This window comes from Balaenoptera acutorostrata, chromosome 7 (genome assembly GCF_949987535.1).
Source record: "Balaenoptera acutorostrata chromosome 7, mBalAcu1.1, whole genome shotgun sequence".
Taxonomy (NCBI): domain Eukaryota; kingdom Metazoa; phylum Chordata; class Mammalia; order Artiodactyla; family Balaenopteridae; genus Balaenoptera; species Balaenoptera acutorostrata.
This window is the reverse complement of record NC_080070.1, coordinates 23817839-23845502: the sequence shown is the minus strand read 5'-3', so window position 1 is coordinate 23845502 and position 27664 is coordinate 23817839. Positions and strand designations below refer to the sequence as shown.

At 42.9% G+C, this 27664-nt stretch overlaps 1 protein-coding gene across 4 annotated transcripts in view; it reads left to right on the top strand.

The window, feature by feature from the left end:
- Positions 1 to 26244, top strand: part of STRIP2 (striatin interacting protein 2) — a 45872-nt gene extending 19628 nt beyond the window's left edge. For 3 of the 4 annotated variants that reach the window (XM_007177171.2, XM_007177172.2, XM_007177173.2), the window contains 8 exons: positions 3798 to 3872; positions 4546 to 4643; positions 5100 to 5226; positions 8455 to 8555; positions 12641 to 12707; positions 20029 to 20133; positions 21037 to 21241; positions 23788 to 26244. In XM_007177171.2, coding sequence (XP_007177233.2) covers positions 3798 to 3872; positions 4546 to 4643; positions 5100 to 5226; positions 8455 to 8555; positions 12641 to 12707; positions 20029 to 20133; positions 21037 to 21241; positions 23788 to 24038 — 1029 coding nt within the window. In that variant the 3' untranslated portion in view covers positions 24039 to 26244. Of the gene's footprint in view, positions 1 to 3797; positions 3873 to 4545; positions 4644 to 5099; positions 5227 to 8454; positions 8556 to 9895; positions 10332 to 12640; positions 12708 to 20028; positions 20134 to 21036; positions 21242 to 23787 lie in introns of those variants that run through there. The other variant, XM_057550440.1, reaches the window with a different exon arrangement.
- The last annotated feature ends 1420 nt before the right edge of the window (positions 26245 to 27664 follow it).

Here is a 27664-nt window from a genome sequence, read left to right as displayed (position 1 = left end):
TACTGTATGCTAGGCAAAGCAAGGTCTCTACTTTCACGATACATTAAAGTTGGAGAAAAACGATAATAAGTAATTAAGGAAACGAGAAGACTTTCAGAGAATGGTAGATATGGTTAATAAAATTTAAATAGGGTGACATATCATGTAGTAGACTATTTTAGATTGGGCAGTCAGGGTATGTAGACCTCTGAGAAGGTGATAGTTACCTAAGATCTGAGGTATAAGAAGGAGCTGGCCGTAAGAACATCAGGGGAAAGAGCATTCGAAGCAGAGCGAACAGACTTATTAAGAAGGTGAGAGCAAGCTCAGAATGTTAGAGGTAGTGGATGAAGGCTAGTGTGGCTGGAGCACAGTGGGGAGGGGGAGGGTTGTCTGAGATGGGGTCAGAGAGGTGGCCTGGGGCCACTTTACAAAGGACATTTAAGCAAAGATAGGGAGCTTGAAGTTGATTCACGTGACAAAGGGAAGCCTTTGGAGATTTTAAACCGGGGAGTGACATGATCTATCTTTTTATAATAAAAACCATTGGCTACTCTGTAAAGGCTGGATGAGGAAAGAGTGGAAGCAGGGAGGTTGGGAAGCTCTTAAAATAGTCAAGGTGAGAGATGATGGTGTTTTAGACGGGGGTAGGAAGTGTGGAGATAGGGAGAAGTGGATGAATTTGGTTTATATTTTGGAGGTATAGTTGACAGGAGGTGCAGTTCAATTGGCTGTGGATAGAGAGACATAAAGGGCAATCAAGAATAAGTACCATTTGTCAAGATGAGGAGTTCTGTTTTTTGGTTTTTTTGTTTTTGTTTTTTTAATTAATTTATTTTTATTTTTGGCTGCGTTGGGTCTTTGTTGCTGTGCGCGGGCTTTCTCTAGCTGCAGTAAGCGGGGGCTACACTTCGTTGCGGTGTGTGGGCTTCTCATTGCGGCAGCTTCTCTTGTTGCAGAGCTCAGGCTCAGTAGTTGTGGCGCACGGGCTTAGCTGCTCCGCAGCATGTGGGATCTTCCCAGACCAGGGCTCTAACCCATGTCCCCTGCATTGACAGGTGGATTCTTAACCACTGCGCCACCAGGGAAGCCCTGTTTTTTGGGTTTTTTAATGTACTTTTTTCCCCCTGTTTTTCTTTTTCTTTCTTTTCTTTTTTGTGGGTGGGGGGGGGGGCTGTGCTATGCGGCTTGCAGGATCTTAGTTCCCCAACCAGGGACTGAACCCCTGGCCCGCAGCAGTGATAGCGTGGAGTCCTAACCACTGGACTGCCAGGGAATTCCTAGGAGTTCTGTCTTATCAAGGGTTCTATTTTGGTTGTACTAAGATTTAGATGTCCATTAGACACCCATGCAGAGCAGCCAAGCAATTAGGTATATGGGTCTAGAGTTCTAGAGAGAGGACTGACTTAGAGAAATAAATTTGGGAACTGTTGACTCATGGACAGTGTTAAAAGCCATCGAACTGGCTGAGATAACCCGAGGAGGGAGTAAAGTTAGAGAGAAAATGGAATCCAGGACAAAGCCCTGGGGCACACCAATATGTCAAGGATGGGATGAGTCAGGAAAGGAGCCAAATAAAAGGAAAACCCTTAGTGAGCTGGGAGGAAATCCAGGAGATTGTGATGCCATAAAAGCTAAGCAAAGAAAGTCTTTCAAGGCTTCCCTGGTGGCGCAGTGGTTGAGAATCCGCCTGCCAGTGCAGGGGACACGGGTTAGATCCCTGGTCTGGGAAGATCCCACATAGAGCCTGTGCGCCACAACTACTGAAGCCCACGTGCCTAGAGCCCTTGCTCCGCAACGAGAGAAGTCACCGCAATGAGAAGCCTGTGCACTGCAATGAAGAGTAGCCCCCGCTCACCGCAACTAGAGAAAGCCCTCGCGCACAGCAATGAAGACCCAACACAGCTAAAAATAAATAAATAAAATAAATAAATTTATTTAAAAAAAAAAAAGAAAGTCTTTAAAGAAGAAGGGAGTGATCAGCTATGTTAAATGTTGCTGATAAATGGTGCTTGATAAGACCTGAGGTGCCCATTGACTTTGGCAACATAGAGATAACTGGTGACCTTGATAAGAGCAACCTCAAGTGAAGTGGTGGGGCTGGAAGCCTAGTTGGAGTGTATTGAAAAGGGAATGTAAAGAAAGGAGGTAGACTTAGTCAACACAGACAAACCACATAGAAGTTCTGTTGTGAAAAGGAAGGTAGAAATGGGATGGTAGCTGAAGGAGGATGCGGGTCAAGGGAATGCTTTATAGCTAGGAGATCCTGGAGTGTGTTTATGTCCTAAAGGAGTTGATCCAGGAGAAAGGAGATAATTACAGAACTGATGCATTCGATAAAGCAAAAGGGTGTGAGCACCACCGGAGGGTAGCCTTTGATAGGACCACAGGTGGTTCATCCTTCATGTCAAGGAGGAAGGTAGAGACTCTCTGGTAGATTTGGTGTTGAGAAAATGAGGCTGTGCCTGTCTGATTGCTTCTGTTTTGTCCATGAAGTGAGAGGTAGGGTCAGTAAGTGTTGAGGGGCTGTGGGATGAGGGGATTGGTTTGAAGAGAGGGGAGAATGTATGAAATAGGCCTTTTAGAGAACAGCAAGGCAAACATGCAGGATTGCCGGGGTTATTATCCATTTAAGCAGCAGCCGAGTTGTGTGGGATAGAAGGGGCCTGGTTACTCCTCCTTGCCTTAGGGTCTCATGGCAGTGACCCTTGTCCTGTAATAGAGCGACGTTGGGGGGAGGAAGGACTGCACTGGCCAAAGATGACAGTGGCCTGAGTAGCCTCTTGATAAAGGGCTACTCTGATAAAGGGCTTAAATGGGGTCATCACAAGGACAGAGCTGTGCATGAGGGGCCTGGTCAGAAAGGAGGAAGGGATGTTGTAGAGGGTAGTGGAGAAGGGAAGAAAATAGCTTCCACCTAAAATTTTCCCTGCTAATACCCCTTCCTGCCTCTCCAGGCCTTTATTAACCCTCTCTATTGAGTCACCTACCTCTCCTTTCTGGCTTTGGAGCAGCCCAGAGCTCTCAGATGGCCTCAGATTGACACCATAGGAAGTGCCTCTGTGTGGGGTGTCAGTTCCAGTGTCCCAGGTGTACCTGTGGCCTGAGCTAAGCCCAAGTATGTCCAGCAAAGCAGCAGTCTGAGCCAACTCCTTGATGGGAGTACTTTTTTTTTTTTTTTAAATAAATTTATTTATTTATTTTTGGCTGCGTTGGGTCTTTGTTGCTGCGCGCGGGCTTTCTCTAGTTGCAGTGAGCGGGGGCTACTCTTCGTTGCGGTGCACAGGCTTCTCATTGCGGTGGCTTCTCTTGTTGCAGAGCACAGGCTCTAGGCACGCGGGCTCAGTAGTTGTGGCTCGCGTGCTGTAGAACATAGGCTCAGTAGTTGTGGTGCACGGGCATATCTGCTCCGCAGCATGTGGGATTTTCCCAGTCCAGGGCTCGAACCCGTGTCCCCTGCATTGGCAGGCGGATTCTTAACCACTGCGCTGGTGGGAGTTCTGACTCCTGACCTAGCAAAAGTGACATAGAATTCTGGATTGATTCCAGATAACAGGACAACCAAAATCATAGATTCTCAGGCCTGGAAGAGCCCTCAGAGGTCATCCAGACCAGCCCACTGATCCTAGAAAGAGGAAATTAGGTCTCAGAGAGGGAAAGTAACTTACCCAAGGTCCTACAATGAATCATTAACACAGCTAGGGTAGGAATCCAGATCTGACTCCCAGATCTTTTCCTGCCACCCTCCACAACCAAGGAAACATAGGTTTTGGTCAACTGGAAAATGGCCTGGGCAAACTGTATGTTTCTTGCCATAGGGGGAAGAGGTAGTAGCAGAGACGCCGTGTGAAATCCTCTACCAGGGCATGCTGTGTAGCCTCCCCCAGTACATGGTAAGGAGATGGCTGGGCCAGAGTTGCCCTTCTCAGCTGCGAGGAATAGATAGCTGAGAGCCCTCTTAAGCTGAGCCATCTGTCGTTTGATCTTGCTTCCTGAGCCTTCACCCCTCAGGCAAGGCATTCTCTGAGCTTTCCTCAGGGCTCCTCCCAGAGGAAGAAGGACTTGGCTATACTCCCAAGTCCTTCTTTGGGAGGGGTGGAGAATGAGGTGGGATCCCTGCAGGATGCATAGGGGGCCCTCCTCCTAAGTAAGTGCCTTAGTCCCCCTGAGGTCTGCCGTGGCCTCTGGTGTCCTAGTTGGCCTCAGGCTATGATGGTGAGGACGCTGATGGTCTGAGGTAGAGGAAGGAAAACGGTCGGGGAGGGAGATCTTGCTTATACCTCCCACCTAATTTCTAGGCATTGCCCCTCTCACTCTGCTCCTTCAGTCCTCTTTGGAAAGAGCAGTCTTGAAGCAGAACAGCCCATAAGCTCCCTTCTGGCTCCTTAGCCTCACAGGCAGGCCTGTCAGGGCAGGGCACCTGTTTGCCCTTCTGGAGGCCGGGCAGATTTGGTTATTGAGGGAAGAACTTAGAGAAAGGCTTTAAAACATTTCTTGTAGGGCTGTTGAATTGTGGAAGAATAACCTTGTTGAATGGGGTGGATTTCCTTATTTTCTACTTCCCAGATTGCTCTACTTAAGATTCTACTGGCTGCAGCCCCTACCTCCAAGGCTAAGACAGACTCTATCAATATCCTGGCAGATGTCCTGCCTGAGGAGATGCCGTGAGTGCTTCAACTGGGGCACCTGCTAAATATTAGCTATCTTGTCTGCAGGGTCTCTCTAGTCCCCACCTCACCTTGTTAACACTTACAGGGATCGTCTCCAAAGAGACCGCCTCTCTGCCACCAGTAGCCCCTTTCCACTGCAGTGTTCTCTGCTGTGCTCTTTTCAGCTCAGAATTGAGAGTCTGGAGGGTAACATCAGTGCCAGTTACTGGCTGCACATGTATGTGGGTGGACATTGCCAAGGGATGAGCTTGCCAAAGGAGAGAGAAACAAAGAGATCAGAGGAGCTTTTCTCCTGACTCGTAAGTGGGAACTCTGGAGTTTTCCCTAGCACAGTTCAGATTTCTCAAGTTCTGGCTCTCGTGTTTATTGTATCTGACCCAAATACCTGGGTCCTTGTAGGCCTCGCTCTAAGGTCACCCTCTGCACTGACTCTTCCTTTCCCCGTTGTAGCATCACTGTTCTCCAGAGCATGAAGTTGGGCATTGATGTGAACAGGCACAAGGAGATCATTGTAAAGAGTATCTCTGCCCTGCTCCTGCTACTCCTCAAACACTTCAAACTGAATCATATCTACCAGGTGAGCAGCTTAGAGCGCTTCTCCACATGTCTCAGGTGTCCTCCAGGTCCTGTCTCCCAAAGGAGGAACGAAAGGGCCTTTGAGGTCCAGCTAAGCATCTTTCAGCCTTTTCTTTGTCCACGGAATCCAGATACCTGTTGCACAAGCTTGGGGTAGGAAGTGGGGAATTGTCCTAGAAAGTTGCAAATGTCTGTGTCCTTTGAACATTATCCAGGGATTGTGCATAGGAATCCCTAGCTTCTTGGGAATATACCCAGCCAGCTTTGAAGCAGTGGACGACAGGATTCAAACATGCCACAGAAAGGGGAAGTGGGGGAGTGCTGAGCATACTTTTCTCTATGTGAAGCCCTTTTTTGTTTTTTCAATTTATTTACTTTTATTTATTTTTGGCTGCGTTGGGTATTCGTTGCTGCTCGCAGGCTTTCTCTAGTTGTGGTGAGTGGGGGCTACTCTTCGTTGCTGTGCGTGGGCTTCTCATTGTGGTGGCTTCTCCTGTTGGGGAGCATGGGCTCTAGGCGCGCGGGCTTCAGTAATTGTGGCTCGCAGCCTCAATAGTTGTGGCGCACGGGCTTAGTTGCTCTGTGGCATGTGGCATCTTCCCGGACCAGAACTTAAACCCATGTCCCCTGCATTGGCAAGCAGATTCTTTTTTTTTTTTTTTTTTTTTTTTTAAAGGATTTTCTTATTTATTTATTTATTTATTTTTATTTATTTTTTTTTTATTTTTGGCTGTGTTGGGTCTTCGGTTCGTGCGAGGGCTTTCTCCAGTTGCGGCAAGCGGGGGCCACTCTTCATCGCGGTGCGGGGACCGCTCTTCATCGCGGTGCGCGGGCCTTTCTCTATCGCGGCCCCTCCCGTCGCGGGGCACAGGCTCCAGACGCGCAGGCTCAGCAATTGTGGCTCACGGGCCCAGCTGCTCCGTGGCATGTGGGATCTTCCCAGACCAGGGCTCGAACCCGTGTCCCCTGCATTAGCAGGCAGATTCTCAACCACTGCGCCACCAGGGAAGCCCAAGCAAGCAGATTCTTAACCACTACGCCACCAGGGAAGTCCCGTGAAGCACTTCTCTAACATTTGAGATGTAATTCTATATAAGGCACACTTCTGGCTGTTAAGGGCTTTGAAGTTTTGTAAAGGATACAGATGTATAAATAGCCAATTATGGAGTGATAAGTGCTGTTATACAGGTAAGCATTGGCTGCTATGGAAACACCTAATCCAACCTGAGGTGGAGAAGATGTGACTTCTAACCTGAGTCCTAAAGAAACAGATGTTAGCCAGGATACGGGAGTTGTCAGGGAAAGGTAGCAGGAAACATTTCAAGCAGAAAAGCTAATTTGTGAAAGTCCAGAAGGGAGAGAGCAGAGTACCTTGGAAACTAATTAAATGTTGCTGGAGTTCTGCCTGGAGTGGAGGGAGTGGGGAGGTCTGGTGATACACGAAGCTGGAGGGGATGGCAGGGAGCAGGTCATAATACATACGCTAGCACACAGTTTTGAGTACTTACAATGTGGCCAGCACTCTGTTAAGTTCACGTAAGATCTCATTTAATTCTCTCAACCCTACGAGGTGGGTCTTATTTTATTCCACTGAGGCTAAAAAAGGTTAAGAACCTGCTTCCCTATGAAAGCACTGTTTGCCATGCTAAAGAGTTTGGACTTGGTGCTATGGGTGTTGCCAGGATATAGGAGAACATGGGGGCAGTGAATGGATGTTCTCTGTGGTGAGACATGGAGAGGCCAGGGAGCCTTCTCATTCCTGCACAGGGCCTCTGCCTCATTTTCCTCCTAAGGAGTCAGAACCAAGCTCGCTGGTAGAAGAGCAGGACCTCAGAGTGCAGGGAAGCCCCTGCAGGGTATGTGTCCATGGCAGGTTTGACTGTACAACCAGGATTATTTCTCCACTTTCATAGATTCAGAGGCACCTTTGGGTGTGTTAGGTGCCCTGAGTACTCACACTTCTTCTGCCAGTGTTTGCTGAGCAGCAGCAGCAGCGCTGGAAGGAGTAGGGATGGATGAGAAATAGTGCTCCTAGCAGAAAGAGAACTGTGTATGTGTGCTTCTGTCTGCTTCTCTTGGTGGGCAGTATGTGGATCAACAGCCAGACAGGTGGGTGGCTTGATGGGTCTTGCCCTGCATCAGTGCATCCTGACAAGGCTACAGACATGTCTCAAACTGAAAAATGTTTTCCATCACTTGATAGTAGGTATGCATTGGCTTCTCCATCTGAGGCTTTGGAAAATACCCTGGGTCAGCTGCCAGGGAGAAAGTATTAAGGCAGAAGAGAGAAATGGGCAACACAACCTGACTCCCCACTGCTAACCACACACCTGAGCAAAGGGCAGCTTAGCTTGCTGCCATGGCTATTTCTCGGTGATCAGGAAGAGCTAAGGGATTTAAAACACTACAGTTTTCTGCTTTTTCAACCCAGTTTCTACACTTCCCAGCAGTCTAGGTTCTGGATCTGGAGACAAACTGTGGCTGATGTTCCTCAGTGTATCATGGGCAAAATCCAGGTGACACAACTCCATGACACTGCCGCAATAGGTCTTCCTGGATGCAAACCCCATCCAGATTCAAGAGAGCAAAATGTAGCCCTATGTTCTGGTGTCCAGCCCATCAAAAAGATCTTGGATTTATTCTCAGTGCAGTATCTGTTGACTGAAGGACTCTTGTTGATTCATTCATTAAAATACTGATATTCTAAGTATGGGGGCTAATGTAGTGAACCAGACTCACGCTGGAGCCCACATTCCAGTGGTTCATTTGGTTACTGTGTGCCGTATCCATCCTGACTGAGTGATGCCAGCAGTTGCTGGGCTGCACCTGTTCCTGCTGTATCAATCACAATTGAAACCCTATGAGCCAGAGCTTTGGTATGGAAGACAACTCCCTCAGGGAGCCTTCCTTTCCTGTAGAGCTTAGGAACAAATCTCACAGCAATTCTTTCTATTTATCTGGAGTGGGATTTTCTTTCTGGCTTGTTTATGTTTGTGCTTTTGGTCAGGTGCTTGCAACATACACACACTGCGGATTGTCCCCTTCTCTGTAGGATGGGCTGGCTGAAGATGGTTCTTCCCACTTCCCAGACAGGAAGACTGATAACACAAGTGGACAGTGGATATTCTTAGGAATGGATATTAGAATTGTACTTGCCTCTTTTTTTTTCATACAGACCTTCTATTCTCCCCCAAATAAGCATCCTTTCTGCTTTGATCTTTTAATTCAGTTTGAATATGTATCACAACATTTGGTATTTGCCAACTGCATTCCATTGATCCTGAAGTTCTTCAATCAAAATATTTTGTCCTACATCACTGCCAAAAACAGGTAAGAACTCTGGACAGGTTTATTTCAAAGGGATATTTGGGATGGTTGAGAAGTTACATCGTCTCAGAGCTGACTTTCTGTTCTCCTGGTGTCCCTGGTCCTTTCTATCTTAGAGCTGTCACTGTCAAATTTAATTTCCTTGAAGTGTTACTGGTGGGGTGTATGGTTTGGCCTCTTCACAAAGATATTTGAATTTTAATAGTTTTGAAAACTGAAAATGCCATGACTCAAAGAAATGAAACTGCAACGATGAAATTTCAGCCCTGTGGCAGAAGGATCCAGAAAATATTTTTTGTGAAGCATCCTACTTGTCTGGTCAGCCCTAATTTTGGTGTAAATCATAAGTTGGATCAATCACACTACTTTGTAAAGTGTTATACAGAATTTGTAACTAAAGATAAATAATAGAACCTTACTTAGATAGATCAATTTGTAGTTTAAAAAAATATAGGATTTTCACATCCATTATTTCATTTAATCTCCTCAGTAGTGCTAAGACATATCACAATAAGTTTTATTCCCATTTCACCAAATTCAGAGAGGTTAATTGACTTACTTAAGGATAACATGCTAGTGAGACCCCTTAAGTAAGCAGCAGAGGCAGGGTTAAAACATAGATTGCTTTCTGATCACAGTTGCTATGGATTGCTCCAGCCAAGTGGGGACCTGGGGGGTTAACAGAGTAGATCCTTGTTCCTCAGTTTGCTACTTACACAAAAACTAGAAGCATGATAATCAGTAGAGTTGACCAGAAGTGCTTTACCAGAGGCAAAGTTCGTAAAGTAGAAGAAGGCTGACCTGACGCTTGAGGTGACTGGAGAGGGGCTAGGAGATATTGCCCCACCAGTCTGTCAGCACGGCCAGAAACTCCACCCTGGAGAGGCAGCCTACTTATATGTAGTTTAAAACACACAAACAGAACCTGAAGTCACGGGACCTGGATTCCTGACCTGGATCTGCCACTTGCTAGCTGTGTCATCTCAAGCGTAAGACACTTTGTTTCTCTGAGACACAGTATTTTCATCTTTAAAATAAGAATAATACCTACTCTGACTATATCATAGAGCTTTTATAAGCATTAGTTAAGATAAACATAGATGAGAGTGCTTTACTTTTCCTGTTTGGAGGAAGCCTTGGAGAATGGGTTTTTCCTAACTGCAGAGAGACTTGGGCACCACCCCCCTTAAAAATGGCACTTACGGCACTATGGAGAACAGTATGGAGGTTCCTTAAAAAACTAAAAATAGAACTACCATACGACCCAGCAATCCCACTACTGGGCATATACCCTGAGAAAACCATAATTCAAAAAGAGTCATGTACCAAAATGTTCATTGCAGCTCTATTTACAATAGCCAGGACATGGAAGCAACCTAAGTGTCCATCATCGGATGAATGGATAAAGAAGATGTGGCACATATATACAATGGAATACTACTCAGCCATAAAAAGAAATGAAATGGAGGTATTTGTAGTGAGGTGGATGGAGTTAGAGTCTGTCATACAGAGTGAAGTAAGTCAGAAAGAGAAAAACAAATACAGTATGCTAACACACATATATGGAATCTAAGGAAAAAAAAAAAGGTCATGAAGAACCTAGTGGCAAGACGGGAATAAAGACACAGACCTACTAGAGAATGGACTTGAGGATATGGGGAGGGGGAGGGGTAGGATGTGACAGGGTGAGAGAGTGGCATGGACATATATACACTACCAAATGTAAAATAGATAGCTAGTGGGAAGCAGCCGCACAGCACAGGGAGATCAGCTCGGTGCTTTGTGACCACCTAGAGGGGTGGGATAGGGAGGGTGGGAGGGAGGGAGACGCAAGAGGGAAGAGACAGGGGAACATATGTATATGTATAACTGATTCACTTTGTTATAAAGCAGAAACTAACACACCATTGTAAAGCAATTATACTCCAATAAAGATGTTTAAAAAAAAAAAAAAAATGGCACTTACGGGAATTCCCTGGCCAGTGGTTAGGGCTCTGCACTTTCACTCCGAGGGCCCGGGTTTGGTCCCTGGTCGGGGAACTAAGATCCCACAAGCCGCGTGGCACGGCCAGAAAAAAAAAGACACTTAAGACATACTAGTTGGGTTACCAGGGAAAATGAAAGTGTAGGTCGGGCTGGGTAAGGGTCACAGCTTCATGAAGGTACCTGTGTGTATCAGTCAACCCTCTTAGTGATAAGGAACCAAAAAGAGCTGGACCTGGCTCACACAGAATGGGAATTTGTTAGGAGAAAATGGGCAGTATATCATCTCGAGGAACCTAGGACAAGATGCAGCTCTGGGCCTCAGGGTTGGTCTGTAGCATAAGGAGCCAAGGAAGCTCTCCACCTCCATCTATGGCCACCAAGCCTCTGTACCTCCACTCCAGTTTTTCCTCTCTCATTGACAAATAGTTTTGTCTGCTTCCTAGGCCACTTAGTGAAATATGCCCACATGAACTAAACATATTCCTGTGCCACTTCAGAGATTGAATTGGCTCTCAATCCCTGTTTTACATTCCCAGGGTTGATCCACCCTTGGATCAATCAACTGTGACTGGGGAGTGGGGTTCAGGAACTAAATGCCCCCTGTACCATGGGCCTAGAAGCAGGGGGCAGACAATCCAATAGGTGTCCATCAGGTTCAATTTGGAGTTGGAAGAGCGGTAGTGCCAGACTACACCGTTTGCTAAGCTTGGCCTGGATACAGTGGTCCTCTCATGCATTACCTGTAAGCTTTACTGTTGCATGATCTTGAGAACTTGAGCACCTACAGCTCGTTATTGCAGTTTCCTCATGGCTCTTAAAATCTAGATATCCTAGAAACTTGTAACTTTATTTTATGCCCCCTTAGGCTAGAATTCAGTACAATGAGATTGGAACAAATCCATCCTTGATTTCCCACCCTCATTTCCTGGTTGCCAGTACCTACTTTGCCATGGGGCTTTGTCATTGGGAGGTGGGTAGATAAGTAGATGAGCCAGCTGAGAATGTTTATCCTAATGGAGTAGTGCAGAGCCCTGGGAGAATCCAGTAGGTAGGTCCACTGCCCTCTCCTCTCCTACCTTGGTTCCCTTAGGTTACCTTTGTGGGTTTCTTGGACAAGGTCAACATTTCTTGTCAAATAAATTGTTACGTTTTGCTTGGATAGAAGTTTTGACTTTGAAATGTAGAGACAGGTTGAAGGAACCTCATATTCCTCTTTATAGCCTATGCTTTGCCAACATCCTTTACTCATTTCCAACTACTCTAGTTCGGATGGATTGGTGTTTAAAACCTTATGGAATGTTGGAGCCAGAAGGAGCATTAGAGATTAGCTAGTCTAAATTCTGCATTGTACCAGTGAAGAAGGGAGAAGAGGAAAGAAAGAGAGCCGTCATTTCGAGTGACCGTGTCCCTGTCATCATGTGGTGCCTTATTTCCCCTGCTGACTCATGCCTGCTTCCCTGGGCTCACCGCAGAGCCTCCAGCTCCCTTGCAGTTCCCCACTGTCTGTTTTGGGGGCAGATGCTATTACCATTCTTGAGCTACTAGATTGGCCCTGCTGCAGGAAGCTGCCTCTGTCTCAAGCTTCCTCTAGGAGTGGCTTCTGTGATCATTCCCCAGAGCTCCTGAGTTTCAGGAACATCTGGTAAGGGACACAGGAGAGGTCTTCATTTCATTCTCACATCCACAGGTGGTTATTATTGGGATGAGTTTGGGCAGCATCTCTGGGAGCACAATTTTATGTACACGCATACACACAAGCATACACTTAAATGCAGAAACGCAAATGCACACAAGCTTATGTATTCCTTTAAAGAAGGGAGGAGAAAGGTGGCTATACAGAGGCTCTCCTTCTGGTTTCTCTTGCCTCTGCCAGATAGGGGCCAGCCTGAAAGAATTCTGTTGGTTCCTCTCATGGCTGTGAGGAGAGGAGACTGGATCTGGAGTTGCCTGGCACCAGAACCCTCAGTTTCAGCTGAAATCACTAAGCAGTTTTGGAAATAGATGCGGCCTGCTGAAGAGAAATACCTCTTGCCCTTTCAGATATAGCCATTTGCTGCCATTGCCATTTACCTAAAGCCTGTCCTTATCTCTGCATCTTGCAGTATCTCGGTCCTGGATTACCCATGCTGTATCATCCAGGATTTGCCAGAGCTTACTACGGAGAGTCTGGTAAGCAAGTGGGGATTTGATACCCTTTGAAATTACCAGGTGGCAGAGGTTGGCATTTGCTCTTCCTTTTCTTCTCTAGCCCCCTAATGCCCTGGTTTGGGGGTCTCAGATCAGTAGAGGCATATTGGCAAGAGCACAGAGGTAGTAGGGGTCTAGAGCTGCTGACCCAGTTGAGAAAGATTTGGAGAAGCTGAGTGTAGCATTTTATAGAGAAAAGGGTCAGTGAAAAACACTAAGGAGGAGAGGGAATTTAGAAAGATAATGGGACTGAAATTGAGTGTGAACATCTGTGATAAATGGCAGGAGAATCTCTTCTGGTCTAGCCTAAATCAATTATCTGTCTTCTTTCTGCTGTGCTACAGAAAATACCCAGGGGTGTGTACTTCAGAAAATACCTTACCTAGGTCTCTCTGAGGCAAAATTCAATATGGCCACAGAAGGATGACCCAGAAAGTTCCTCATGCTGGAAACAGTTCTAGGCAAATCATAGAAGTCCCTCAGTTATTCTGAATCCCATGAAACTGACTCATGACCAGCATGTTGAACTCGAGTGCCTATCTCATCTCTACAGCTCTTTAGATATACCTCAGCCCATACCTTCACCCTGTTGCACTGTAATTGTTTATCTGTATCTGTTTCTCCATTTGATTGAAAACTCCCTAAAGGAAGAGATAGTATCATCTTCATTTTATATCCCCCGAGTCTAGCACCATGTTCAGTACATGGAAGGACCTTAATAAATGATCAGATGATGGCACCCGTGTGTGCCCCAACCCCTTGTCCCCCAACTTTAGTACCTGCAAGATGTCACATCAGAGAAGTTTGTTGTGCAAAAGTAGAATGGTACCTTCTGTGGCACAAGTTTTACAGAACCATAGGATTCTTGGCTAGAGGGGACCTGAGAGCCATTTGGCCAAACCCCCTATTTCAAAGATGAGAAACCTGAGGGCCCAGTGGATGAAGTGACTCGTCAGGTCCACTCCTCATGACAGACCCTGAATTAGAGAAGGACCCGTGTCCTGAGACACTAAGTCTAGCACCTTTTTAAGCACCGGGGCAGAGATTCCCTGTCTTACTTGGATGTGGTCTCAGCAGCCAAGGAAGCTGGGAGCTTCTTACCTCTGCAGAGAGAGGTAGTAAGTTGTCTAACCCTGTTTATGATGTTATTCAGTCTTTAAAACAACTGTATGAGGTTGGTATTCAGTGTTTTATAGATGGAGAAGTTAAATAGCTGCCAAAACTTTATAGTTGAAAGTAGCAGAGCCAGGGTGGAGACATGCAGCCCTGTCATTCAGAGTTGCAATGAGGAATGCACTTTCTCACAGAAACAGTGGTACAGGGATAGCATTAAAGCGCTACTATTAGTAGGGTACTTCAAAACGTAAAGTCAGCTTTTATGACCTGAATCAATTTCTTGATATAATGTGTTCTCTTTTCTCAATCCCATAAGTAGGAATTGATGGGAACTAAACTTTATCTCTTCTGATTGACCTTTTGGGATATGAACAGAAAATTATTGAAATACTTGTTATGCCTCTGAGAAGACTTTATTGTATCTAAGAGTAGGTAAAAACATGTATCTATTCTTAATGAAAAACAGATTCATGCTAGGGATTCCTGTCCTTTCTGTGAAGCAACAGTGGCGCCTGGTGGTTTCATTTGGTAACCACAGTTTTTTAAATTTTTTACTTGAACTTAGAAGTACTTCCCTGAGCTCAGTCATGGACTTAACTAGCAAGTTTACTCCACATAGATCCTCAGTATAGTGGTCTGTTTATCTAAACTGATGGCTTCTGCACTCAGAAAGGACTAGTGTTTATATGAGTAAGACTTATGTCTTTTTCAGGCTCAGTGAATTAATTGTAAGCACAGAAAATGTACTGGCATTTTAAGTGTATAGGATTTTCTTTAAGTAACATTTCAATTTTATTTTTCTGACTTTAAAATTGAATATAGTATTGCAATATACTATTGCAGAAAATTGGGGAAATACAGAAACATATGGGAAAGAAAATAAACCACTGTTATTATTTTGCTACAGTTAACCATATATATTTATATATTCACTCATATATACACACACACATATTATTTAAGAAAATAAGGACTTTACATATGTTTCAATTCACATAGTAAAATCTAAATGTTCACAATATGATTTTATTAAACATTCTTAGAACATAATTTTTAATAGCTACATATAATATTACACTACTTAATTTTTTAAAAATGATTGTTTTCTACTATTGTTGGGCATTTATTTCAGTGTTCTTTGTATAAATCCAAAATGAACATCCTTACACATGAATCTTTGACCTCATCTCTGATTATTTCCTTAAGATAGATTCCTAGAAGTGGAATTACTTGGCTAAGGTAGTCTTGATTCATATTTTCTCAGTTTTCTGTATTTGAACTGAGTTCAACTTCATTTGGAATTCCAACTACACATATAATGGACATGAAATAAAGGCAAAGTTAATGGCACATTAATATCTACGGTCTTCTCATCTTGTCAAAACATCTAGCTCTACAGTAGGCCATCTTTACTCATGTACTGAAGAGTTTCCTCACCTACCTGGTGCAGGAAGGGTTACAATTTCTAGATCTCCAAAAGTCTGTATTCAAATTCAATCCACTAAACTAGGAAAAAATTAAAATTAAATTCCAAACATAAGAGAAGGATGGTGAATGTATGATTGTGTGGAAGTTAGGTATGGTCTTTAGAAGGAGGTTGCTAGAGAAGGCAGTGGGTATGGCCTCAAGTACTGTAGGATGCTCAGCATCTGGGTGGTTGTTTAGAGCAATGGTATGAAAAATAGGGTGTGCAACATGATGCTTTAGGGGTGGGATATATTAGATCTTTTTTATATGTATTAATATCCTTTTTTACTTTAGATGTACTTTATAACATATATCATGTTATTACAACAATGCATTTATAATTTCTAACTAAACATACACTGTATTTTGGAGTCATTGAGTATCAGACCTAGAAGTTTCTTAGTATCTTGCCCAGTCTTACCCTCTACTGATATGGAAGCAGGTGGAGTGGTGAAGTGTTGTCCAAAGCAGAGGGTAAGAATTTGCATGACCTAGCCATTTGCAAAGAAATATTTGTCATTTCCTTTCAGATCTAGGCAAGTGAAATTATTAAGTTAATTCTTAAAAGGTAGTTCATTGCAAAATTCTTCAAATTTGGGTATGATTTATATTCAGAAATACCTATAAAAATATGTTCATGTCACTTAAATTTATATACCTGATCCTTTCATCTATCTTTATTAGTTTTATAACTTCCTAATCCAGATATTTACAGATATTCCAGAAGATTTTTGTTATTGTTTTGATTTTTGTTTTCTTTATGTTCAGGTATTAAGGTCTCTAGCATTCCTTTTAGGCATTATTTAACCAGTGATTTGTGACCTCCTTAAATAAAAGTCTTTGCTTTGACATTCACCATCACTATTTAAAACCAATAACACCAGTAGCATTATTGTTTCTCTATCCTAGACAAAATGTGAACATACCATAAGGTATATATCCATTTTCCATGAGGTATTTATACAGAGGAAGGACCATGGATAAATGTTTTTTTTTTGCATTTTATCAATTTTCCTGGTTGTCACCCTTTCTGTAATGGGGTGATTTTTTTAACTCACATGCCCAGGTCCCTCCCAGGGCACAAGTAGTTTGCTAAAGCTCCCCAGATGACTTTGAAATTTTCTTTTCTCCTTCCTCCATACCTCCTCACATCACTTTTGAGAATCATAACTCTTATGATACCTAGATCTGGGTCCTTAACCTAGCAGTAACTTAATCAGAAGATGAACAGTAAACAAAGACAAAGTGTTAGAATTCAGTAAGTACTGGAAATCTAGGTTCAAGCCCTGGTTGGGGCACTTACCATGTGACCTTGGCCAGACCACCTTCCTCTTTCTGGGCCTCAGGTTTTGCTTCTATGGATAACAGAATTGGACTAGAACAGCTAAGTCTCTTCCAGTGCTCAGATTCTAACCAATCTGATTTCCTCAGTACAAAAGAAACACTCTGTTCTTCCTTTCCACAGTCATCTGAGTTAATTATCCACTTAATTGTCTTAAGCCTGTTTTTTTTTAATGTATTTTCTTTTTTTTTTTAACATTTTAACTTTATTTATTTATTTATTTATTTGGCTGTGTTGGGTATTAGCTGCGGCACGCGGGATCTTCGTTGAGGCATGCAGGATCTTTCGTTGTGGCGCGTGGGTTCTTCGTTGCGGTGCACGGGCTTCTCTCTAGTTGTGGCGTGTGGGTTTTCTCTTCTCTAGTTGTGGTGCGCAGGCTCCAGAGCACATGGGCTCTGTAGTTTGCGGCACGCAGGCTCTCTAATTGAGGCGCCAGAGCTCAGTAGTTGTGGCGCGCGGGCTTAGTTGCCCCGCAGCATCTGGGGTCTTAGTTCCCCGACCAGAGATCAAACCCACGTCCCCTGCATTGGAAGGCGGATTCTTTACCACTGGACCACCAGGGAAGTCCAAAGCATGGGTTTTTATTTGGCTTGGCTCACTCAGCTGAGCTATGGATGGATCTTTGAGAGCAGAACCCTTGTAGTGCCTTAGAGATGCTCTGAAAGGGTAGGATTGTGGTTGCTAAACTGAATCTTCAGACCAAATGTGTATGCAAACAAATATTTATTTGTGAGAGTGGAACATGGGCAATTCTTTTTTAATTTTAGCTGGTTGAAAGTGAGTAAAGGTCTTGCTTTGGATACTGCTAAGTACCAGGAACAAGAGAATATAGCCAAGTGCTGCTGTTCACAAAATATATCCCCCTGCAGAAGTTTGCATCTTACTTAATATGCTGAGTCCTGAAAAAAAAAAAAAAAAAAAAAAGAGGAAGGAAGAAGGTAACCTTTATTTAGTTAGTTTTATACATTTATTTATTTGTTTTTGGTTGATTTGGGTCTTCGTTGCTGCGCACGGACTTTCTTTACTTGCTGTGAGCAGGCGCTACTCTTCATTGTGATGCGCGGGCTTCTCATTGTGGTGGCTTCTCTTATTGTGGAGCATGGGCTCTAGGTACACGGGCTTCAGTAGTTTTGGCACGCAGGCTCTAGAGCACAGGCTCAGTAGCTGTGGTGCACGGGCTTAGTTGCTCCGTGGCATGTGGGATCTTCCTGGACCAGGGCTCGAACCCATATCCCCTGCACTGGCAGGCAGATTCTTAACTACTGCGCCACCAGGGAAGCCCAAACCTGCTTTAAATGAACATAAAAAGAAAAAACTCTCAAGACAGGCAATTCTGAAAGGGCACCCATGGACCTAAAGGCTTTCTGGGAAAAAGATTATTTGTTGGGTTGGAAGAAGGGAGAAGGCTTGAGCAGGGCTCCAGCAAAGAAGACAACAAGCCTGGACTCAGCTCTCCAGGGAGAGCCACTGACCAGCATGTGTGCTTTCAGTGCCCACTCCAGGCAGCATCTAGTGATGCAAGAAGTGGGGCTAGTTATAGACATCAGGGAAGCATTATCAGAGGGAAGGGCCCTGGGCAGGTGAGACTACCTTCAGGAGGGGACTGGGGCAGCTCTTGGGACTCTTGAGACTCAGCTCTGAGAAAAAGGCAGCCACAATCAGCATTCTCTCCCTCAAAACTTTAACTTGTAAGCCACAGAATTATTGAATGGTCAGAGATAAAAGGATCTTAAAGGTTATCTTAGTTCAGCCTCTTACAGGAAACAGGGAAATTACTTGCCTAAGGTGATACAGCCAGGACTGAAGCCATAACCCGGGTGTCCTGATGCCTACTCCAGTGCTGCTTCTCCAAGACCATGCCACTACTCCCATATCCCACAAGGGATGCAAGTCTTTTTATGTGGCTACCGTATTAGAAGTCAGGAAGAAGAAAGCTCACAGCTGAAATATACTTACTTCTCTCTTATGTTTTTGTTTCCCCTGCTTCTTCTTAAAACATAAACATTTAGAAGTCTGTCTCCTCTGTTAGCCACACAAAAGGTAACATCTATAAAACCTGATCTGTTTTGCACTAGAGTGGAGGCTCCCATGGAAGTTTCTCTTAGAACAAAACAGATAGCTTTCCTGGAACTAGTTCTAAACACAATATTGAACATTTACTAGAGGAAGAAGAACATTATTATTATTATTATTTTTGGCCATGCCGCGCGGCTTGTGAAATCTTAGTTCCCTGACCAGGGATCGAACCTGGGCCCCTGCAGTGAAAGTGCCGAGTCCTAAGTGCTGGACCACCAGGGAATTTGCAGGAGAACATTATTTCTAAACAATATTTCCGAAAAGTATCCCTGCAACTTTTTGATCCTCAGTCTTATTTCTTTCTTAGGAGAGCCTAATATTCTCAAAAGTCTTGGCTGTTCATTCCACAGTTGATGTATGTCTGCTTTGCTTGCTTCAAATTAATTTGGGAGAGTAGGGGGTAATCTTCCACTCACCAGAAAGCAGTTCACTTCTACACATCTCCCACTCCTACATTCTCCTCTCACATTGTAGACATGAGAAATTTCCAAGATGTTAGTTTGACCACCAAGTGTGTTAATTGATTTATATAGCTTCTGACACCAGTATATAGGTGCAAGCCCCAAAACCCAGACTCTTATTTTTGTCCCTGAAAGATGTTTCTATGAGTAGTTACCTGTTTCTGATCTGACATCCATCTGTTATCTCTGGTTGGGTGCTCACAAGCTATCAAGAAACATTCAAGAGAAACACCTGGTTCCAATTAACCATCTGCCTTTTTTCCTTCCATGCTAGAGAATTAAGCAGTTTACTGCAATATGGTTTGATAAAGGAGGGTGGAGGTTGATTTTTTAAAGAATTAATTGTAATGAATTTGAGATCCATACAATATATAGGGTTGGCCAAAAAGTTCGTTCGGGTTTTTCTGTAACATCTTACAAAAATGCGAACGAACTTTTTGGCTAACCCAATAGTTTGAAATCTACCAGAATAACTCTTAGCAATTATAAACATAGCTTACTTAAGTGCAGAGTATATGAGGGCAAAATTCTATCATCTCTTTTCTGATGTTAAAGCAGAAAGCTACACAAGAAAGCTTGCTTAAATGAAGTTTCTATGTTCATGTACCATCTTTCTAGCCAGTACTTGCTCTAGGTAGAGTCTTCCAGGATTGGCAGCTGTGTGTTTTCAGATGAAGGATATTGCATGCCTTGGGGCCTCACTACATGAAGAGTGGGATGGAAAGGAGGTAGCATTTCATATGGAAGGCCTCACCTAAACTGACCAACCGTGACTTCCATACTTCTGTGGGAAGGAATGCCTTATAGGTGTTGAGATAATGATGAGCATGCCTTATTACAGGAAGCTGGAGACAACAACCAGTTCTGCTGGAGGAACCTCTTTTCCTGCATCAACCTTCTGAGGCTGCTCAATAAACTGACCAAATGGAAGCATTCCAGAACCATGGTGAGTGGAGCTTCAGATCATGGTGTCCACCTAATTGGGGTTTTTTTTATCTTTAGTAAATATGGACTTCTCGCTTTGCGAGCTTTATAGATAGACACTGAATGCTCCGTAAGACTTAGCACCTCCTAATTCTGGGTACTTTTTCTATGATAATTATTTACCAGTCCATTTCTTTTCAGGGAGCTGAATATGGACCCTCCCTCAGGGCAGCTCTGGTAGGGAAGTTAGCATTGTATTTTGGATTATAGTCACGTATCTCAAATGATACAAGTCTAAGATTATTCACTGCAGCAGTATTTGTAATCATGAAAGACTGGAAAAAACATAAATGCTCATTAATACCAACTGGTTAAATTATTTATGTACATCCTTATAATAGAATATTAATACAACCATTAAAAAGAATGCGACGGTTCTGTACTGCTGTGGAATAATTTTCAAGATATATTGTTAAGTAAAAATCAAGGACCTGCTGTATAAAAAAATATTAAAAAAATAAAAATAAATAAATAAATAAATAAAATTGAAAAAAAAATCAAGGTATGGAACAAGGTGAAAGGGTATGTAGTTGCTATCATTTCTGTTAATAAAAGTAACATACACATACATAGAATTATCTCCAGAAGATACACAGGAAGCTGGTAACAGTGGAAAGGGGATGTGTGGCTGACAAAATTTTTTTGCTCTTTGAATATTAGAAATTTTGAATTGTGAAATATAAATGTAGTGCTTCCTCTGTTGTTAAAGACTAAGTCTAAGTGGAGCTTGGACCATAGATTTTCCAAAGCTCCCCAGGGTAGTCTGAGGTTAGCCAGGTTTGGCTTAATTTGTCTGTGAGTTGTAAATTCCAAGAAACTTTAGATCCTTATCTTTCTTCATTCCTATCCCTCTTTAAATGGGCAGATGCTGGTAGTGTTTAAATCTGCTCCAATCTTAAAGCGGGCCCTCAAGGTCAAACAGGCCATGCTGCAACTTTATGTGCTGAAGCTGCTAAAAATACAGACCAAGTACCTGGGGCGCCAGTGGAGGAAAAGCAACATGAAAACCATGTCAGCCATTTATCAGAAAGTACGCCACCGCATGAATGATGACTGGGCTTATGGGAATGGTGAGTATTCTCAGAGCTTTTGACCTCTAGGAGTTGCCCAGGATTGAAACAAAACTAAACAAACATCTCTACTCTTTTGGTATGAATTGTTACATATTTTAGATGAGAAAATATATGATTATAGTCAGGTGCTGTTATAACAAACATTAAGGCGCTGCTTCAAATTCCAGCACGTACCCTGTCCCATGTAAACTATGAAAATCCATTTTATAAAACAAGTCAATTGAGGGATAATTACCCCTTTTCAAAACATTCCTTTAAGTGACAGGTTTCTCTGAGAGATTTTTTTTTTTTTAACATCTTTATTGGAGTATAATTGCTTTACAATGGTGTGTTCGTTTCTGCTGTATAACAAAGTGAATCAGCTATATGTATACATATATCCCCATATCCGTTCCCTCTTGCATCTCCCTCCCACCCTCCCTATCCCACCCCTCTAGGTGGACACAAAGCACAGAGCTGATCTCCCTGTGCTATGCGGTTGCTTACCACTAACTATTTTACATTTAGTAGTGTATATATGTCCATGCCACTCTCTCACTTTGTCCCAGCTTACCCTTCCCCCTCCCCGTGTCCTCAAATCCATTCTCTATGTCTGCGTATTTATTCCTGTCCTGCCCCTAGGTTCTTCAGAACCATTTTTTTTCTTTTTTTAGATTCCATATGTATGTGTTAGCATACGGTATTTGTTTTTCTCTTTCTGACTTACTTCACTCTGTATGACAGTCTCTCTGAGAGATTTTTTTTAAAAAAATAACCTTTTATTATTACAAAGCAGTTAGAAAATACAAGGAAGCAAACATTTTACAATATTACCATATTTATGCCATATTTGTACCATCCAAAGATCGCCACCAAAATCTTATTGTATGTTCATACAGATTTTTTCCTCTACATATACACATACATTTTATTTATTTATTATTATTATAATTTTTGGTTGCATTGGGTCTTCGTGCTGTGCGCGGGCTTTCTCTAGTTGTGGCGAGCAGGGGCTACTCTTCGTTGTGGTGTGTGGGCTTCTCATTGTGGTGGCTCCTCTTGTTGTGGAGCATGGGCTATAGGCGCATGGGCTTCAGTAGTTGTGGCACGTAGGCTCAGTAGTTGTGGCATGTGGGCTCAGTAGTTGTGGCTCGCAGGCTGTAGAGCACAGACTCAATAGTTGTGGCACACGGGCTTAGTTGCTCTGCGGCATGTTGGATCTTCCCAGACCAGGGCTCGAACCTGTGTCCTCTGCATTGGCAGGCAGATTCTTAACCACTGCGCCACCAGGGAAGCCCTACATTTTATTTAAATGAAAGCAAATTGTGTATGCTATTTTATAATCTTCTCTTTTTTAAATTAGTTTTTATTGGAGTATAGTTGCTTTACAGTGTTGTGTATAATATTCTCTTTTTAGTTAACATTATTTCTACCTTTCTATATCAGTACATTTTCGTTTTATCTAATAATCAAGTCCATGTTCAGAATTTCCCAGTTGCCCCAAAATGTTCTTTAAAGCTGTTCTTTTCCAAGTCATAATCCAACCCAGGACCACAAATTTCATCTGATTGTTATATCCTTTTATTTGTTTTGAATCTAGCAGGGTTCTTTTTCCCCCCCATAACACTGACATAATTGAAGAACTAGGCCAGTTGTTCTGTAGAATCCTGCTGGATTTGTCTGCTTGCTTTTTTTTTTTTTTTTTTTTTTTTTTGACTGCGTTAGGTCTTTGTTGCTGTGCGCGAGCTTGCTCTAGTTGCGGCTAGTGGGGGCTCCTCTTCGTTGCGGTGTGTGGGCTTCTCATTGCGGTGGCTTCTCTTGTTGCGGAGCATGGGCTCTAGGCGCGTGGGCTCAGTAGTTGTGGCACACGGGCTCAGTAGTTGCGGCGCACGAGCTTAGTTGCTCTGCATGTGGGATCTTCCCGGGCCAGGGCTTGAACCCGTGTCCCCTGCACTGGCAGGCGGATTCTTAACCACTGCGCCACCAGGGAAGCCCCACCTCATAATCTTAACATAAGCTGCATATAGATTTTTCGTGTGCTGGAGGAGGTTCCATGGAATCAGGAAAGTCTTCAGTAACTGGTTCATTCTGATTCTCCTTGTTGTGCCCCTTCCTGCCTCTTACCATTCCTTGAAAACTATGATTTTGTTCAAGTGGGAAACTCCCATTCCTAAGGAAAGTTCAATAAAGGGAACTGAGTTGCTGTTTTGGAAAATATAATACATATAACTAGTAAGAAAGTGAAATAATGGAAAGGAAATACAATAAAAAGAAGTCTACCTCCCTCAGGGCCCTCATTTCCTTCTCAGTGGTAATCACTGTTAACCAGTTTCTAGACTCTTCCAAAGATAGTGTCTGCATATATAAGCACATGTATGTGGGCATGTGTATATTTTTTAAACCTGACTGGCAGCATGTTATATACTTACTTTGTACATTGCTCTTTACAAAAAAGGAAATTCTGAGCAGTTGCACTGTTGGTATCCCATAGACCATGCTCTGTGCTAACAGGAGCAGTGTCCTGAGGTGTATACATCTTTTTCTTTCTAATCTTCCCAACACAGACATCGATGCCAGGCCGTGGGACTTCCAAGCAGAAGAATGCACCTTGAGGGCCAACATTGAGGCTTTTAACAGCCGCCGGTATGACAGACCCCAGGACTCTGAGTTTTCACCTGTGGATAACTGCTTGCAGAGTGTGCTGGGGCAGAGGTTGGATCTGCCTGAGGATTTCCACTACTCATATGAGCTCTGGCTGGAGAGAGAGGTTTTTTCACAGCCCATCTGTTGGGAGGAGCTGCTCCAGAATCACTGACTGAGCTCTTGTCAACAAGCATCTGATAGATGGGGGTTGGCTCCAATAAATGGTGCTCTGCCTACCCTGCCCACTCAGCCTTTGTTTCCAGCTCTAGGAGTGCTTGTCCAGGGTAGCGGTGACCCAGCCTTAGGACATCCAGTGTAGTTCAGGACTATTATGGGGGCAGTTAGGCCTGGAGATAATACAAGGCTGGGATCCTGAGTGATAACAAATTGATCTGATTGCCCTGGGGTCATTTGGGTGCCCAGTTGCCCTTGAAATCTCCTGCTGGATCAGTCCTGGACAGGCTCTTTTGTGGGACTACTCCCTGCTTTAGTCTTGCCTAGAACCAGGCTAGCCTTGCTGGCTCCAAAAGTGAGAAGTTTACTATGGCATTTGACTCATGGCATTCATCATAGGTAATGGGAAGTGCAGGTCATAAAATAGGAGATCATTTCCTTCTTGCTCACCCTGGATTACCAGAGGTTTGGCAAACCCAACTTTGAAATTAAGTCTGTATTTTAAATTTAAAATTCTGACACTCACCTCTTTCTAAAATCATTAGCTCTGAGATGATTTTTAGAGCAACTGCATCTTCTTTGTGAAGGATGATGATTTACTATTACCTAAATACTGCATGTTATAGAAAGGTATATTGTGTAGTGTTTTTTCTTTATTAAGAGATCCATGTTCAGTGTGAAAAGTATTTCCTTGTGTACTCTGTATAGGGCATGGAGTGCTCTGCCACAACCAGTACGAAACAGGCCTCCTCTAAGGATGTTTCATGTTTTCCTGAAACTATTTCAGTCTTAAAATGACTTGAGTACATTGCAGAAAATTATTCTTTTCATCCAATTCATTTTTAAATGACAAGTTATCTACAGGAGGTTTTATAAATTGAGATGGCATGTCCATTTGTGCTCATGATCGATTTATTTTTTAATTGAATAGAACAGCAAGAGCATCACAGGTTAATTTTTCTTTTTCTCTTATGTTGATTAATGATTTTTTTTCCCCTTTTTACTGCTAGCAGTTTCAAAGTGTCATGTGGGTATTTAGCAATACTGTTTCTACCTAGAAGTATTACACATTTCTTTGAAAATATAAGGGTTGATGTACCAACCTGTTTAAACTTCTCCCTTTTACAGCAGAATCACAGTCTTCCCAACCGAAACATGGTTTTTAGAAAAGTTTTTGATTCAATCAGGATCATCTTATTTCTCTTCTGTCCTCAAAATTATGGCATCTATACTTTCAAGCTTTTTTACTTTAAATGCCCCCACCCTGCAACATGGACACAACTGAATCTTTTTTATGATAGCACCAGGCTACTTTAATTGTGCCAGGAGGTCTAGTCAAAATCAGCTTATTTACTCCATCCTTTGTCAACCACAGTCTCTTCTGAAGTCATGATAGATTGCTAATGATTTCCAAAGGAACTATACCAAAATTCTGATTATAGCTTGAATTTCACCTCTTTGTGCTTTACGGGTAGCAGGATTTCTGTTTTTATGGTGAGGTCATGAAGAATGTAAGTATGTAATGGATGAAACTTAAAATAGTCTGTAAATTTTGTCTGAGTAGGACAGCAGTCCTCATTGCAATTAAAATAATTTACTCAGTATATAATTATTGAACCCTATTGAACCCTATTAACCTATGATTTTAATGTGATTTAAGTGAAAAGACAACTTTCAAGGAAAGAACAATTATCAGTCTATTTATTTTGAATAAATAGTATATAGTATTTAATTTAATCAAGAACAGATAAGTTATCCTCTTAAAAATATGCACGTGAATTCTTTCCAAGGCATAGATGTCTGCTAAGCTTTAACATTTCATATTTTTTAATAAATCTTCTCTAAGGGAAAATTAATTCTCAGTGCAGATGGAAAAACTGAGGCACCAAGGATAAATGATTAGTTTCAAATCACATCGTTTTTCTACCGACTTTCTGGGACTAGCATTCAGGTACTGATAGCCAGCCCCATATGTTACAGTAACTGATTTGAATCTCCCAATTTGAGAATACATGTGTGTGGTTAGGAATAAATCAGAGTAACCAACCTCCAATGGTGATTACTGTTACAACATAGAAGAACATTATTTGAGTGATTTATAAAGTAGAAGATTTTTATTTGTGAATATTTCAGTAAAGTTTGTGTTGATTGTTGATAACACTGTTTCTCTACTGAAGCACTTTAATAAAAAGAATTGAACTGGAGTTAGAAATTTGGTCTTTAACTTCTTCAACACAAGAGAATCTTAAAGACATTATATCTAGAAAGGAAGGGTATAATTAAAGAGACGAATATATAAAATCTTGTATTAGTATTCCCTGGGGCTAGACTGATATAAACAACTGCAAAATCTCAGTGACTTATGACAAACCTTTTTCTCTTGTTCTTGGTTCTGGCAAGCAGCTGCAGCTCTACTCAACTCAATTGACTTGCTAGATTAGCTCTGCTCTGTATGTTGTCTCATTCTGGCAATAGGTTGATGGAATAGCCCTTACCTGGGACATACTGTTCTCATAGTAAAGGGCAGGAGCAAAAGACCAAACCATACCACGAAAACACATTTAAAGCTCCTGCTTGGGGACTTCCCCGGTGGTCCAGTGGTTAAGAATCCATCTTGTAATGCAGGGGACTCGGGTTCGATCCCTGGTTGGGGGACTAAGATCCCACAGTCTGTGGGGCAACTAAGCCGGCGTGCTGCAACTACAGAGCCCACACACTCTGGAGCCTGCGTACCGCAACTAAGACCTGACGCAGCCAATAAATAAATATTTTTTAAAAAAAGAAGAAATTCCAACTGAACAAACACTACTCACAGAAGAATAAATAAATAAATAAAGCTCCTGCTTGGATGTGGCACAAGTTAAATTGCTCATAGTCCACTGGCAAAAAGCAATTCACGCAGGTGAGCCTAGCATTGGTCCAGAGAAGCATACTACCCATAGGGAGGCAAGTTGCGACCAGACATATGGGTAGACAGTGAGTCAGAGCAGCTTTCCAGGGAGCTCTTGAGATTGGTGGTGGGACTATCTGAGAGATTCCTTTTTTTTTTTTTTTTTGGCCGCACTGCACAGCTTGCAGGATCTTAGTTCCCCCACCAGGGACTGAACCAGGCCAGGGCAGTGAAAGCCTGGAACCCTAACCACTATGCCACCAGGGAACTCCCTAGAGATTCTTCTTGAGAATATCAACAGCTTTCCAGTGAATATTTGAAAACACTCATTTCAGTGCTTTATGCTGATACTTGCAGTGTGGCTTTCTTGACCTTCCTTGCCCATAGATCCCCAGCTCTTCCACCTAAAAATTATTAATCATTGTTATATAAAGACAAGTGTTTTGATGGTTTCTGTTTTTCCCCCAAGTAGTGGTAAGTTAGAATTAATTCCTCTAGTCCTTCTTGAGATGACCCATATTTACAATAAAACTAGCTGAGATTAAGAATGCACCTGTGGGGAAATTCCCTGGCGGTCCAGTGGTTAGGACTCAGTGCTTTCACTGCCGGGGCCTGGGTTCAATCCCTGGTTGGGGAACTAAGACACCACAAGCTGTGCAGCACCGCCCCCGCAAAAAAAAAGTTCACCTGTGCTTTTGGAACAAAAATGACACTTGTTTATACAACAATCAAAC